The sequence below is a fragment of the Garra rufa genome, chromosome 24 (assembly GCF_049309525.1).
Source record: "Garra rufa chromosome 24, GarRuf1.0, whole genome shotgun sequence".
Lineage (NCBI taxonomy): Eukaryota > Metazoa > Chordata > Actinopteri > Cypriniformes > Cyprinidae > Garra > Garra rufa.
In genome coordinates this window covers 26,284,569-26,299,802 of record NC_133384.1, presented here as the reverse complement: position 1 = coordinate 26,299,802, position 15,234 = coordinate 26,284,569, and the positions used below count along the sequence as shown (strand labels likewise).

The following is a 15,234-nucleotide window of genomic DNA, read 5'->3' as shown; positions in this document are numbered from 1 at the left end:
AGGCTGGAAGACCAGCTTAAACCAGCTTGGCCAGGCTGGGAGACCAGCTAAAACCGTCTTAGCCAGGCTGGGAGACCAGCTAAAACCAGCTTGGCCAGGCTGGAAGACCAGCTTAAACCAGCTCAGACAGACTGGGAGACCAGCTAAAACCATCTTAGCCAGGCTGGGAGACCAGCTAAAACCAGCTTGGCAAGGCTGGGAGACCAGCTAAAACCATCTTAGCCAGGCTGGGAGACCAGCTAAAACCATCTTAGCCAGGCTGGGAGACCAGCTAAAACCAGCTTGGCCAGGCTGGAAGACCAGCTTAAACCAACTCAGCCAGACTGGGAGACCAGCTAAAACCATCTTAGCCAGGCTGGAAGACCAGCTTAAACCAGCTCAGCCAGACTGGGAGACCAGATAAAACCATCTTAGCCAGGCTGGGAGACCAGCTAAAACCAGCTTGGCAAGGCTGGAAGACCAGCTTAAACCAGCTCAGCCAGACTGGGAGACCAGCTAAAACCAGCTTGGTCAGGCTGGGAGACCAGCTAAAACTAGCTTGGCCAGGCTTGGAGACCAGCTTGACCAGTTCAGCCACGCTGGGAGACCAGCTTAAACCAGCTTGGTCAGGCTGGGAGACCAGCTAAAACCATCTTGGCCAGGCTTGGAGACTAGCTTGACCAGTTCAGCCAGGCTGGGAGACCAGCTAAAACCAGCTTGGCCAGGCTGGAAGACCAGCTTAAACCAGCTCAGCCAGACTGGGAGACCAGCTAAAACCATCTTGGCCAGGCTTGGAGACTAGCTTGACCAGTTCAGCCAGGCTGGGAGACCAGCTTAAACCAGCTTGGCCAGGCTGGAAGACCAGCTAAAACCAGCTTGGCCAGGCTGGAAGACCATCTTAAACCAGCTTGGTCAGGCTGGGAGACCAGCTAAAACTAGCTTGGCCAGGCTTGGAGACCAGCTTGACCAGTTTGGCCAGGCTTGGAGACCAGCTTGACCAGTTCAGCCACGCTGGGAGACCAGCTTAAACCAGCTTGGTCAGGCTGGGAGACCAGCTAAAACCATCTTGGCCAGGCTGGAAGACCAGCTTAAACCAGCTTGGCCAGGCTGGGAGACCAGCTAAAACCGTCTTAGCCAGGCTGGGAGACCAGCTAAAACCAGCTCAGCCAGACTGGGAGACCAGCTAAAACCATCTTAGCCAGGCTGGGAGACCAGCTAAAACCAGCTTGGCAAGGCTGGGAGACCAGCTTAAACCAGCTCAGCCAGACTGGGAGACCAGCTAAAACCATCTTAGCCAGGCTGGGAGACCAGCTAAAACCAGCTTGGCCAGGCTGGAAGACCAGCTTAAACCAGCTCAGCCAGAATGGGAGACCAGCTAAAACCATCTTAGCCAGGCTGGAAGACCAGCTTAAACCAGCTCAGCCAGACTGGGAGACCAGCTAAAACCATCTAAGCCAGGCTGGGAGACCAGCTAAAACCAGCTTGGCAAGGCTGGGAGACCAGCTTAAACCAGCTCAGCCAGACTGGGAGACCAGCTAAAACCATCTTAGCCAGGCTGGGAGACCAGCTAAAACCAGCTTGGCCAGGCTGGAAGACCAGCTTAAACCAGCTCAGCCAGACTGGGAGACCAGCTAAAACCATCTTAGCCAGGCTGGAAGACCAGCTAAAACCAGCTTGACCAGGCTGGAAGACCAGCTTAAACCAGCTCAGCCAGACTGGGAGACCAGCTAAAACTGTCTTAGCCAGGCTGGAAGACCAGCTTAAACCAGCTTGGCCAGGCTGGAAGACCAGTTTAAACCAGCTCAGCCAGACTGGGAGACCAGCTAAAACCGTCTTAGCCAGGCTGGAAGACCAGCTTAAACCAGCTTGGCCAGGCTGGGAGACCAGCTTAAACCAGCTTGGACAGGCTGGGAGACCAGCTTAAACCAGCTTGGACAGGCTGGGAGACAAGCTTAAACCAGCTTGGACAGGCTGGGAGACAAGCTTAAACCAGCTTGGACAGGCTGGGAGTCCATCTTGACCAGTTCTTCAAGGCTGGGAGACCAGCTAAAATGAGCTTGGCCAGGCTGGAAGACCAGCTTAAACCAGCTTGGTCAGGCAGCTAAAACCAGCTTGGCCAGGCTGAAAGACAAGCTCAAAACCAGCATGGCCAGGCTTGGAGACGAGCTCGACCAGTTCAGCCCAGCTATAAGACCAACTAAAACCAGCTTGGCCAGGCTGAGAAACCAGCTTGACCAATTCATCCAGGCTGGGAGACTAGCTTAAACCAGCTAAGACCACCAAACCTGTTTAGGCTGGTTTTAACTGCCCCTTCCCCCCAGCAAGTTTACTATATTTTTGTGATTTGCAGATTTAAGTAGTAAGCTATGTTACTATGCTCATCTTTTGTTATACAACATTATTTACACTGTCACCTAAAACAAACAAACAAACAAAAAAACTAAATAAAACAGCTAAAACCAGCCCAGTCTCAATGTTGCCAAATCCACGGTTTTTCCGTGGAATTGGGCTGTATTAACACTGTTGACGTGGATTGTTTTAGCCCCTGGAATGTGAATGGGCTTTGGTCAGTTTTAAGTAGCAATTGGGCAAGATTTGTTGTGAAAACCTGGCAACCCTGTCCAGGTGGGTTGGCTGGTTTTAACTGGTTTAAGGTGGAAGTAGATGGTTTTTGCTGGTTTTAGCTGGTTGGTCAACTGGTCTTCCAGCATGACAGCTAAGACCAACCCGACCAGCTAAAAAAGCGGTAAAAATCCTTCTAAAACAGCCTGCAAATCAGCTATGATCAGCTTTGACCAGACTTGGAACAGCTAAAACCAACAAATCAGCTTAGGCAGGAAACGGTAAGTTTTGAGCTATGCTTTTTAAAAATGAAAGTAGCGATACAAGAACTACAAATTTCTAATATGTCAAGGATGGTAACTCATTACCTTGTTGTAGTTGTAGTCATTATTACTTGAAACTTGTAATATATATCTAATAATATATACATTGTGTGTATATACACACACACACACACACACACACACACACACACACACACACACACACACACACACACACACACACACACACACACACACACATATTGCATACATTGCAAGTGTCTGTGTAAACTAGTGAGTTTGGCCCCGCCTCCACCCTGGCCACGCCCTAGGAACCCTGCTGATTGACACGCCTTCGCCCGAGCCCTGATTCACACGTCCACTGGCGCGCTGTGTGCTTTGGACTCGTGCGGCAGCGGATCGTCGGTACAAGCGCGAGATGTCTCCTTTACATGCAGCCATATAGTGGCTAATTCGGTTTTATATACCTGGAATCGCGAAGAACAGCGACGCCGCACCATCCGGGAGCTTCATCTGGTCCGATTGAAGTCAATCCAGCCTGTTTACACGGATCAGTTTGGCGTCTGTATTCATGATATTTGGGACATTATATTGTTGAATATAACATAATCATGGCGAGTGACTCTCCTGCGAGGAGTCTGGATGAGATCGACTTGTCGGCTCTGCGGGTGAGTGGAGAGATACAGTGAGATGTTTTGGCTCACAATGGGTGAAATATATTGTTCAGCATCTCGGCATTAATGATGGAGGGGAAATATGGGAGCTGCTGATATTCATGCACCTGACCGAGAATCACTGCTTAGAGATGCACGATTGGTGTTAGTTTAATTGGAAATATTGCATTATTTTTATTTTAGAGATGTTTTATTATTAGAAATATGAGACAAAATATTTCATAAAAGACACAAAGATGCACTATATGTTATTCCTCGAGCATCTGATGAAATAATAGCGCTAGAAAAAAAATATTATTATGATTGCAACACAATACGTCTCACAGTTCTTGCTTATGCGGCATGAATGTGTGAATAATAATCGAAACGTCCCATTCGATTAACATTAGTCCTTCATTTTTCATCTCTAATGTGACTGAGAACGAAGTGATTGTGGTAATTGTGTTTGTCAAATTTCGCACTGTTACACCGTGAGCAGTTTGTCGGTTTTTTGCGTCATCCGCATTTTGCATCTAAATGAAATTATAGCTCAGTGTTTTACACTGATACACACTGAGTGTATCTGGTATTTATCCGACTGAGATGCCCTATGCTGCATGAGGCCTATAATAAATAGCAATGTGTGCATTGCAGACAGCTTCACTTCTTGTCCCCGCCATTATATGATAATGATATACTATCAAGATGTTCTAGTGTTAAACATGTGCACGTATTGTGTTGTGTGATTTGCAGCTTCTGTTTTGTCTGTCTGTCTGTCTTTTGTTCACTGTTTGAGATCATTTCTCTGTGACATATATTCTCTGGCTGGGTGGTCAGAGCTGTGTGCACTGGGCTGCTCTGGATCCTGAGTGGTCTGGATGCTGAGATCCTTGGCTTTCAGATGCTCTTGATGGGTACTTAGTTCCCCTTTTCCACCAATAGGAAAAATCTCTGGCCTTTGAAACCTGCTGGGTTTAAACCGGGAGTTAACATGCGAGTGCCTTGGTCACATTTCAGCAAAAATGTCCATTGTTTTTTGGCAGTAGCGCAAAAATGTAAAAAAGCACAGCTTACACAGAAGTCACTTTCAAGACTGGTCAACGGAGCAAATTTGTCTGCATTGGGAACTTTTTTGCCTTTATCAGAAACTCCTGGTTGCACAGATTGAAATTGGAATCACAGGATTTCAATGAGCAACGATACATGTAAAAACTACCAGGGTCAGGAGGCAAGATAAAGTACATTTTTGATGAAAAGTGTAGTATGACCACTCCTTTACTTACGCACAAAACTAGACAGCTCTCATTAAAATCAATGAATACACAGTTTACACCATAAATGGCCAAAATGACATCTCATACAGTATGTCATGTTTGCACTTTATGTTCCTCATGAATGACATAACAATGTTAAATGAAACTTAAAAGGATAGTTCACCCAAAAATGAATATTACCCCTTGATTTACATCCTAGGTGTATAACGCTTTATTTCATACAAATACAATCAGAGTTATATTTGTCCTGGGTCTTCCAAGCTTTATAATGGCTGTGAAGTAAGCTCTGGTGAGAAGTAACAAACACAGAACAGAAGAGCAAAACAAATCACCTCTTATGCATCAGAGGATTATGTTAGAGGATTTCAATCTAGTCCAAGAGGAGACTGGTTTTTCTTTGCTGTAAACAAAACTTGGTTCTCATTAAGCTAGCATATTCTCACCCGAGATTATGCTACGCCTATTTTGCATCAATTCACTTCAGATAGCCTTTATTAACCCCCCAGAGCAATTGTGACTTTTTTCTTAGAATTGCGTGATACAAATGTGCAATTCTGAGTATTTTTTCTCAGAATTGTAAGATATAAACTAGCAATTGTGAGTTATAAAGTCAAAACAGTGAGATATTACATCAGATTTGTGGGATATAAACTTGCAGTTGTGAGAAATAAAGTATGTATTGCGGAATGACTTTTAAAATGCGCGTTTTTATCTCTTGTAAACGTGCGTACAACCATTAGACAAAGCTAGAAATTAGAGTTTATAAAGTTGTAAATATGGATATTTTTCCTTCACAAACAAATTGAATGGCTTTCGAAGGCCTTTGTTAACCCTTCAGAGCCATGTGGAGTACTTGTTATGATGGATGGATGTACGTTATTGGACTTCAAAATCTCAACACCCATTCACTGCCATTATAAAGCTTGGACGAGCAAAGAAATTTTTTTAATATAACTCCCAATGGTATGCAACAATACCATTTTTTCAAAACCAATCCGATCCAATACCAAAAATTCTGAGTATCTTCCGATACCGATACCAGGCCGATATCAGCGGGGGTATTTTACCTTCTAAACTAAAGAATGTATACAATTCACTTTGTCATTAAGATTTATTTGTTTTAGGTAAATAAAGAAATACCAAATCTGCTTGCACATTGTTGGATAAAAAAGGGGGGGAAAAGAGATGCATGCAATATTAAGATTAATTTTTTAAAAATAACATTTTGAAAACAGAAATATTACAGATATAAATAACTGAACAGATCTGCCAGCAGGTGGCGGCAAGACACTGATTTAATTACTGAATCATTTCATTCATTTGATTCGTTCGAACGGATGGTTCATTCAGAAATAAAGCAAGTGACTCTCTGTTTGAATGGGAAATTGAATCATTTCACTAGATTTGTTTAAAAACGCACGTTCATTCATAAACGAAACACCGCTGTGTTTGAATGGAGATACGCAGCTGCTCAGTTGTGAATTGTTTCAGACTATTTTGACGACGAAATAGAGCAAAATCAGGCAACAGTGTTATAGTCAGACAGTGCAAGTCATTTAATAATAACTTCTTATTTATTTAACTGCTGTATTAAACAATATTTAATTTACAAAGTATTTACAAAGAAAACTGTCACTCTGTTCGCCAAGTCCTTGTGTTCTTTTGCGTGATGCTTTTGAAGATGCTTGAATAAATTTGTGGTGTTGTAATTCGAAACACTTCTTCCATCTCTTGAAACTTTGGCTTTGCAAACATTACGATTTGCAGTGCTACTAGCTGCTGTATCAAGAGTAAAATATTACCAAATCAGGGACATGTTTACCGCGCTGAGGTAGACTTTGCATGTAAAAGTTCCCTCTGAACTCGCCTGTCACACTCACGTCACATGTGGTTGTGTAAGCAGCGCAACGTATTTTAAATGTATTTTATTTTTAAGGCAATGTTTTAAAATAATTGTTCTTGTATGAATTATTATAGTTTTTACAGTAGACTTATTTCTTGCTATTTATTTAATCAAACTCTGATAAAGGTATCGAATTTGGATCGGTTACGCATCACCGATATCCGATCCATTCAAAAAGCTTGGATCGGCGTCGATACCGATCCAGAGTATCGGAATCGATGCAACCCTAGTATTTGTCTAAAAGAAGAAAGTCATATACACCTAGGATGGCTTGAGGGTGAGTAAATCATGGGGTCATTTACATTTTTGGGTGAATTATCCCTTTAAGTTGTTATGAAATGAAAAATGCATGTTATGTAGTTTTACTTCTCTTTGACGTGTGCAGGACTTCTCCCATCATTTAGTCCACTTAAACCCGCCTGTCCAAGCTCGCATTCATTCGCCTCCATTTTTGATTGCAATGCTGACATCTCGAAATCCAATCAGACAACAGATTCATAGAAACAAGGCCCCGCCCTATGTTTTTCTTTTTTAATAATCCATTACACTCATTTGTGCGTCACAATACAGAAGAAAAGATCTGTCACTACTTCAAATTAACTTTGGATGTTGGAACATGTTTTCAAAACATGTAAACAAAATTCTGAGGAAATGCTGGCCTGGTTTGTGCTGCTCTTTGTTTCAGATGCTCTAGTTTCTAGATGCTCTATATGATGTGTGCTGTTCCTTGAAGACCGTGTGCTCCTACTGTGGGCTTGTGTCAGATCTGTTGAGTGAGATGACAGACCCTGATTGTAGGCATGTTAGTTATGCAACGTGATCTTACCTGCGCAGCTTGAGTCGCGTCTGGACATGATTTGTGAGGTAATCGGTTGATTGTGGGAAGCAGAGAGGGGTTTTACTCTATTTTGTAATGTAAAGCAGTTTAGAACCTTTGAAAGCATCACCTGACTGTTTTCAATGCCATGGCTCAGGATTTACTGAAAGCATTTTCAGATTTGTCTATTATGAATGGAAAGTTTCCTCTCAGAATTAGTCAGAGTTTTATCTGTCATATTCGGTTTGGTTGAGCTGTGGAAACCGCTCGCCATGCCTGACTGCCGTCTTGAGCGACCATGTCTGTGTTTACATCGCTGTGTAGGCGTTTGGCATTTGAGACACTCTCTAGACTCAGAAACAGTACAGCGGCCCTCTCAAGCTTTCCTGTGTCTCTCCATGTGAGGTATCTTTAATGCTTTTTTCTCCCTCTCCGCTACCCATGGGCAAAGCTATTTTCCTCATGTCTGCTCACGAGCTCGCCACTCTCGCAGGATCTTTTGTGCTTAAAAATTAGGTCACCCAGTACAGTGCGCATGGTCTTGCCTCACAGGGGAAGTGTATGCTTTATGTTTCGCTGACACAGATCTGGACAAGTGTTTGGTGCTACATATGTAGAGCATGAGTCCCAGCTGATGGTTTTACTGAACTTTACATCACGTTAACCTTTGACTAAAACGTTTATTTACCTTTCATTAGGTCATGTATCACTCATCCTCTTGTTGTTCCAACCCTGTATGACTTTCTTCAGTGGAACATAAAATAAGATATTTGAAAAATGTTTTGTTTATGTGTTTTTTACTATAGATGTCTATTGGGACCAGTGTTGTTTTGGTCCCCATTGACAGTTCAGAATATCATCTTTCATATTCAGTGTCACTGTACATGTTTGGAACGACATGAGAGTGAGTAGATGACAGAATTTAAATTTCTGTGTCAACTATGCATTAAATAAGCTCTTAGGTCAATGCAAACAGATTATAATCAGTATTGTCATTGTTAACTAATAAAATATTAACTATTAAAAATTGTATTGTCATTTGAAATCTATGAAAGCCAATTTCCACAACTAAATATAAAATAAAAAAAGGTAATTGTAACTTTTTATCTCGCAATTCTGACTTTTATCTTATTGTGAGAAATAAACTCGCAATTTTGAGTTATAAAGTCGAAATAGCAAGATAAACACAAATTTGAGTCATAATGTCAGAATAGTGACAAATAAAGTCAGATTTGCGAGATATAAACAGTTTTGAGTGAAAGTCAGAATAGCAACAAAGTCAGAACTGCAGGATTTAAACTCACAGCTGTGAGAAATAAAGTAAATTGTGGGATATAAATGTGTAACTCTGACTTTTCTCAAAATTGCGTGAGACAAATTCGCATTTCTGACTTTTTTCTCTTAGAATTGTGAGTTATAAAGTCAGAATTGTGAGAGATAAACTCAATTTTGAGTGATAAAGTCTATAGGATATAAACTCTCAATTGTAAGAAATAAATTAAGAATAGCAAGGAAAACACTTTCTTTATCTTGCAATTTTTTAATTTTTATCTTGCAATTCTCCCTTTTTTTCCTCACAATTGTGAGTTTACATCTCGCAATTGACTTTTTTCTCAATTGGGAGATATAAATTTACAGTTATGAATTATAAAGTCAATAGCGAGATATAAAGAAAGAATTGTATCCTGCGATTCTGCCTTATATCTTTAAAGCTCAAAATTGTGAGTTTACTTCTTGCAATTCTGACTTCTTATTTTTCTTAGAATTGTGAGATGTAGCCTATACAATTTTTAGTTATAAACTCAGAGTAGCAAGATATAAAGTCAGAATTGTGAAATATAAAATCGCAATTGAGTTATAAAGTCCGAGTAGTGAGATACAAAGTCAGAATTGTGGGATATAAACTTGCAATTGTGAGAAATAAAGAAAGAATTCTCACTTTTCTCACAAATGCGAGTTTGTTTCTTGCACCTCTGATTTTTTTTTCTCAAAGTTGCGAGTTTACATAGAATCGTGAGGTATTAACTCGCAGTTCTGAGTTATAAAGTCAGGATAGCAAGATATAAACATACATTTTTAATTTATGAAACTTACAATTTTGAGTAATAAAGTCAGAAAAGTGAGATAAACTAACTGTTCTGACTTGCAAATGTGAGTTTGTACCTTGCACTTCTTGCTTTTTTCTTGCAATTGCAAGTTTATCTCACAATTTTGACTTTCTCAGAATTGTGACACAAATTCGCAATTCCGACTTTTTTTTCCCTCAGAACTGTGAGATATAAACTCTCAATTATGAGTTATAAAGTCAGAATAGCAAGATATTAACTCACAATTTTGAGTTATTCAGAATACTGAGATTTAAACTTGTGATTCTGACTTTTCTCAAATGCAAGTTTTTATCTTGCAATTCAGAATTTTTCTCTTTACATCTCGAAATTCTGACCTTTTTTCTCAGCATTATAAGATTTAAACTCACAATTTTGAGTTATAAAGTCAGAATAGCGAGATATAAAGTCAGAATTGCGCAATTGTAAAAAAATAAAGTAAGAATTGCAAGATTCAATTCAGACTTTTTTTTTCAGTTTGTATCTCACAGTTCTGACTTTTTTTCTCAGAATTGTAAGAAATAAACTCAATTGCAAGTTATAAAGCCCAATTCTACAGGGAAAAATACTGATATGTTGTCAGAATTGTAACTTTTTACACAATTCCTTTTACACAGATTTTCTCAATTCTGATTTTCAATTGTGTAGCATAAAGTCAGAATTGCACAATTCTGAAAAAAAAAGTCACAAATGTAAGATAGAAACTTGCAGTTCTGAGGAAAAAAAAATCGACTTATTCTGACACATATTCTGACAGCATATTCTAAAATATTATAGCATTATAGATACTATAATAGCATATTAAATACTACAATAACACTGATTATTAGAATTGTCAATTGGGTTTAAAAGTCTAGTTGAATATGTCACGGGTGTGTTTAATTTCGTTCCTCTGAGCCACAGTGGATGGTGTCTCTGAATTGTGCATTATGGAAGCATTCCATGTTTCCATTTGCATGTTACTTCTACAGAAGAGTGTGCGTGTATATATATATATGTATGTATATGTTGAAACTGTTTTGCCAGCATGGAAGAACTAACATATAGTTCCAGCCTCGTGTTTTTCCCTGTGAATAATTAATAGGTAAGAGACTGTTACATCCCAGAGTCATGTCAGGGGGGCGGGGGGAGTCCCAGCTGAAGATGTCACCCTGTGTTTTTCGTCTTTTCCTTGTCTCGTAATTCTGGCCAGCAGCATCCTCCTCTTGTGCTTTAGGGCAGTGTTACTCAATAGGAAGTGTACTGTATATGAGCTAATACTCGCATAGGAAGATTATCAGTACTGTTATCACCAAAGAGCAATTATTCATCATAACCTTCTGATCTCTGAGCAAATGTGGGAGAGATGTCGGTTGTGAGGGGGATTCCTGGATTTGGGATGATCACTGGAACACCGTCATGAGTAATGAATCACTGTAATGAAGCACTAATGAGGTTCTGAGATTATCTGAGCACTGGAGGTCCAGCCAGATGTTTATATGTGGGAGAAGTTTCCTTTAATGGAAATCTTTGCTATGGTTTTCCCATCTTGAGCATGTTGTATGAACCAGTAAACCCAGTGGTTTTGCGTTATTTTGGTTTTGTTGAGTGTGGAAAGATATGTTATTGTCTGTGAGTTCCATATAATTAATTGATATGGTGACCACATGCTGTTCACTTCCTAAAAACGAAGACCATGAAAGTGGACTACATGACACACGAAAAATGGTTGTTTTAAAGGGATGATTTACTCACCTCCAAGCCATTCTAGATGTATATGACTTTCTTCTTTCAGACTAATACAATCAGAGGTATTAGCTCCATCTGGCTCTTGATGCCAGATTTAAGAGGAAAAAACGTCATTGGCTTAACATTGCCTTAAAAGTTAAATTTCTTCCTTTCACAAAGCTGTTGTTTGACTTCAGAAAACAATGTTGCATAGCTACTAATGTTCTATGGTCTTTTTTTTTTTTGAGCCCTGAATGTTCATTGTATGGAAAAAAGCAGCTTGTTTTGCGATTTATAGCATAAATGAAAGGAATATGGTTTTGGAAGGACATGAGAGTGAGGAAATGAAGACTGGAATTTAATGTTTGGGTGAACTATTCCTTTATGCCTGCTTTTCTTAGAGCTGGTGATTAATTGCATGGGGATTAACAAGAAATGTAATTACTAGTGTTGCATTACTGCATTGCCCCGGTCAACTGCTTCTACTTCCCCTCTCTGGTATATTATTGTTTACCAGGTTTACCAGGCATTCTGTTCTCGGCTGTGCAGATCTGCAATGCTGTCATTCAACACGGCATGTCTAAACATGCTCTAGTCTCCAATGGTCTTTCAGAAGATCCTTTGAAGACGGCTTTGAGTTCTTATACAAACAGCTCGGTCACATGGCTCTACACTATAGGGGTTTGTTTACAAGCAACTTCTCCATTAGAGAGCTTAGATTAGTTTAGTTCAACTTACAATGATCAGTGTACTAGTACTAAAGAAGGTTCACGGTCTGTTTTAAATAATCGGTCATTTTGCTGTATTCTTTGCATTAATTATGTTCATACAAAGCCGACACAACACATACAGTAGTTTGCTGAAATCTTGCAAGTTTAAAAAAGGACATTACATTGTACAAAACCAGAATGTCTAATCAAAAGCTTAACTTTCAGCACTTCAGTAGAGCTTTGCAGATGGGCCTCTTCCTTAGTGGGGTTTTCAAAAGATCAAGTGAACGGTCTCCTACTCAAAAAGTGGACTACTTAACTCGTGGTCCTTATGGGATTGACCCTGCCAAAATGCTAATGAAGCAGGTGGGGTTTAAAGCTACAGTGTGACTAAAACATGCTTTGATTCCATTGTGGGACAGCTATATACCATGCCATAAAGTCGCTATAAGTGCAAAATGTACAGTTGAAGTCAAAAAAATTACATACACCTTGCAGAATCTGCAAAATGTTAATCATTTTACCAAAATAGGAGGGGTCATACAAGGTGCATGTTCTTTTTTTATTTAGTACTGACCTGAATAAGATATAAAAGATGTTTAAATATAGTCTACAAGAGAAAATAAAAGTAAACTTTTAAGATACTTACATTTTTAACCCTGGTCTTCAAATTCAAAAAGTTTTCACCCCTGGCTCTTAATGCATTGTGTTTCCTTTTGGAGCATCAGTAAGTGTTTGAACTTTTGTAATAGTTCCATATGAGTCCATCAGTTGTCCTCAGTTTAAAAAGATGGATCTCAAAATTAAACTGTAATGTAAACTTTTGAATGGGGTCATTTTTATAAGTTCAACTATTATTTTCAACTGTGGGCTATACGTAATCTATTACTAAATAAAAACTAACATTCATTTCGTATGATCCCTCTTATTTTGGTAAAATAATTAGCATTTTACAGATCCTACAAGGTGTATGTAAACTTTTGACTTCAACTGTGAGTTTTCTTTTTTTAGGTCAGCTACTTTTATGGTGGAGCAACAGTTTAAAGTGCACCCAAGTGAAATGTTTACATGCTTATATAATCTACCTGAATAACCCAAATACTGGTTTATTGGCATTTGAAGCTAGCTCTATGGTTGAACGCTGTGACAGTAATGGAAGAATTCACTTTAACTATGTAGAACAAAACTACACGCCCTCAATGCATGAGCCAAGCCCTCATGTGTGCATTTATGTGGTGTATGTTTCCGCCCTGTAAGGTTGCAAGTATTCTCTTGGTTAATCTGGGAATTTTTGGCCACTGTAATTCATGTATTTTACACTTTGGAGTTTGAACACACAGTACAAATGCTATTCATTTTCTCCATAGAGGTTTTAAATGTTTAACAATAACATGTTAACTTCTCAAAACAGGCCTATTATGAACTTCCTATTATGAAGTTCCTTTAGCAGTATAATATAATTAGCAGTATAATATAAATATTTTTTTTACATATCTATATTGAATAGCAATCATTTTTGTGTGTGTGTATATATGTATGTTACGGCTATATATATAATTTTTTTTTTTTTTTTTTTCATATTTTCATATTTTTTTTTACTTTTTTTAATTAACTAGAATATTAGAAACATTTTTACATATTGACTTGCTGAGCTGCCTTCATTTAAAAAACATTAAAATATTTAGTTTTATATTTAATTAATAAAGTTTTTTTTTTTTTTGAAAATGTAACATTCAAACTGTAGAATTGTAGAAATTGTCTGTTTCACATATTGTTGCGAATCATCAGTAATATAAATCATCTCAAAGCCTAGCTTATTGAAGATATTTTTTTAAATCCCTATAGAGAAAATGAAAGTGAAAAATATCGAGCATGCTGCATTTGCACTGCTGTGGACTACTGGTGTACTCTGTCAATGTTAGCCTGATGCCTGAGGTGTCTTTCCATGAGAAATATGAACTTGTTCTTAAAAAACAGCCTGACTCATTGTGTTATTTCCCTGTAACAGTCTGAGCCGCAGAAGTAATGGTGGATCATTTAAAACTGCTGAATGCCTGGAGGAACATGCACCACTTTAAGCATCTTTTCATTCGTAAGCAGAATGTGGTGGTCTCATTCTGGTCAGCAGTTTTTCCCCATGCCTGTCCATCTGTAGAAATGTCTTTTGGAGGCAAAACATTCTGTTCAAAAACTCAAAACAGTCCCAAAATAGATGTTAAGCATGGATATATACAGTACACTCTCCAATGTGTTCTTCTGTAAAGAACTGTATGTTTTCACAGTCTTATTTCAGGAATGAAATGTCATGCAGGTTCAGGCACATGTACACAAGTTATGTAAGATAGATACGTGAGTGTTTAAAAACACACACAGGAAGATGATGTTCCTGCAGGTATGGTGACGATGCAGGTGTGTAATTTCGGAAAGCTCATGTTCTGTCGGGTCTCAGAGCAGTGATGAGATTGATGGGGTTTCCACTCACAACCGGCAGCGGTGACGTTGAAAATAAGGTCTCTGTCCGAGCAGCGAGCGCTGTGCTGACCTAATTCTTCCCACACCGGCTCTGTGACTGGGTGTTAAAAATCTGAGCCGACTATAACCGACTCCTACTGTGTCACCACTTTTAGCCTGTACCTGTGTGTTTTTAATTTACTGTAAATTTATGTTTTGTGTTTCAAAGCAGCTAGTTCCTTCTGGCAGCAATTGATAATGCTTCTGTCATTTTGAGTATTTAAATTAGTCTTTAAAGGTCCACTGAATTGCTTTGGAACGCACAGCATTATTTTATTTGTTGAGGTAGTTTCAACTGAAACAGGAAGACAGGGCAAGACATATAAAGCAGCCCCTCCCTCTTTTTTAAATAGCCAATAGTGGTTCATTTATATCACACCTTGGACCAGAGCTGCTGAGCTCAGTAAAGCTGCATTTGACCGCGTATGATAGCCACAATCTCATCCACATTGCTGTAAAATATGGCATTCTGTGTAGAATTCAAATGGGTCCGATACATTTTGTGGTTTGATGGATCCGCAGACTGTTCATGGCAGTTTGGATAAAACAGTGTGAAACCAGACTTCCTTCACCTCAATGGAAAGCATATGTACACTGTCTGAATCATTCCCTATACCCTATATAATGCACTTTGTGCCATTTGCCATACAGAAAATACTAATTCTGTGAACAAGTGACCAACTTCAGTATCTTCTATTCAGCGTCAATTTATAGTAAAGGGGCGGGATG

General features: G+C 39.3%; 1 protein-coding gene across 5 annotated transcripts in view; it reads left to right on the top strand.

The window, feature by feature from the left end:
• Nucleotides 1-3,214: 3,214 nt before the first annotated feature.
• The window catches only part of tnikb (TRAF2 and NCK interacting kinase b), a 94,731-nt gene continuing 82,711 nt past the window's right edge, over nt 3,215-15,234 (top strand). For all 5 annotated transcript variants that reach the window (XM_073830701.1, XM_073830702.1, XM_073830703.1 and 2 more), the window contains exon 1: nt 3,215-3,493. In XM_073830701.1, coding sequence (XP_073686802.1) covers nt 3,437-3,493 — 57 coding nt within the window. In that variant the 5' untranslated portion in view covers nt 3,215-3,436. The remainder of the gene's footprint in view (nt 3,494-15,234) is intronic.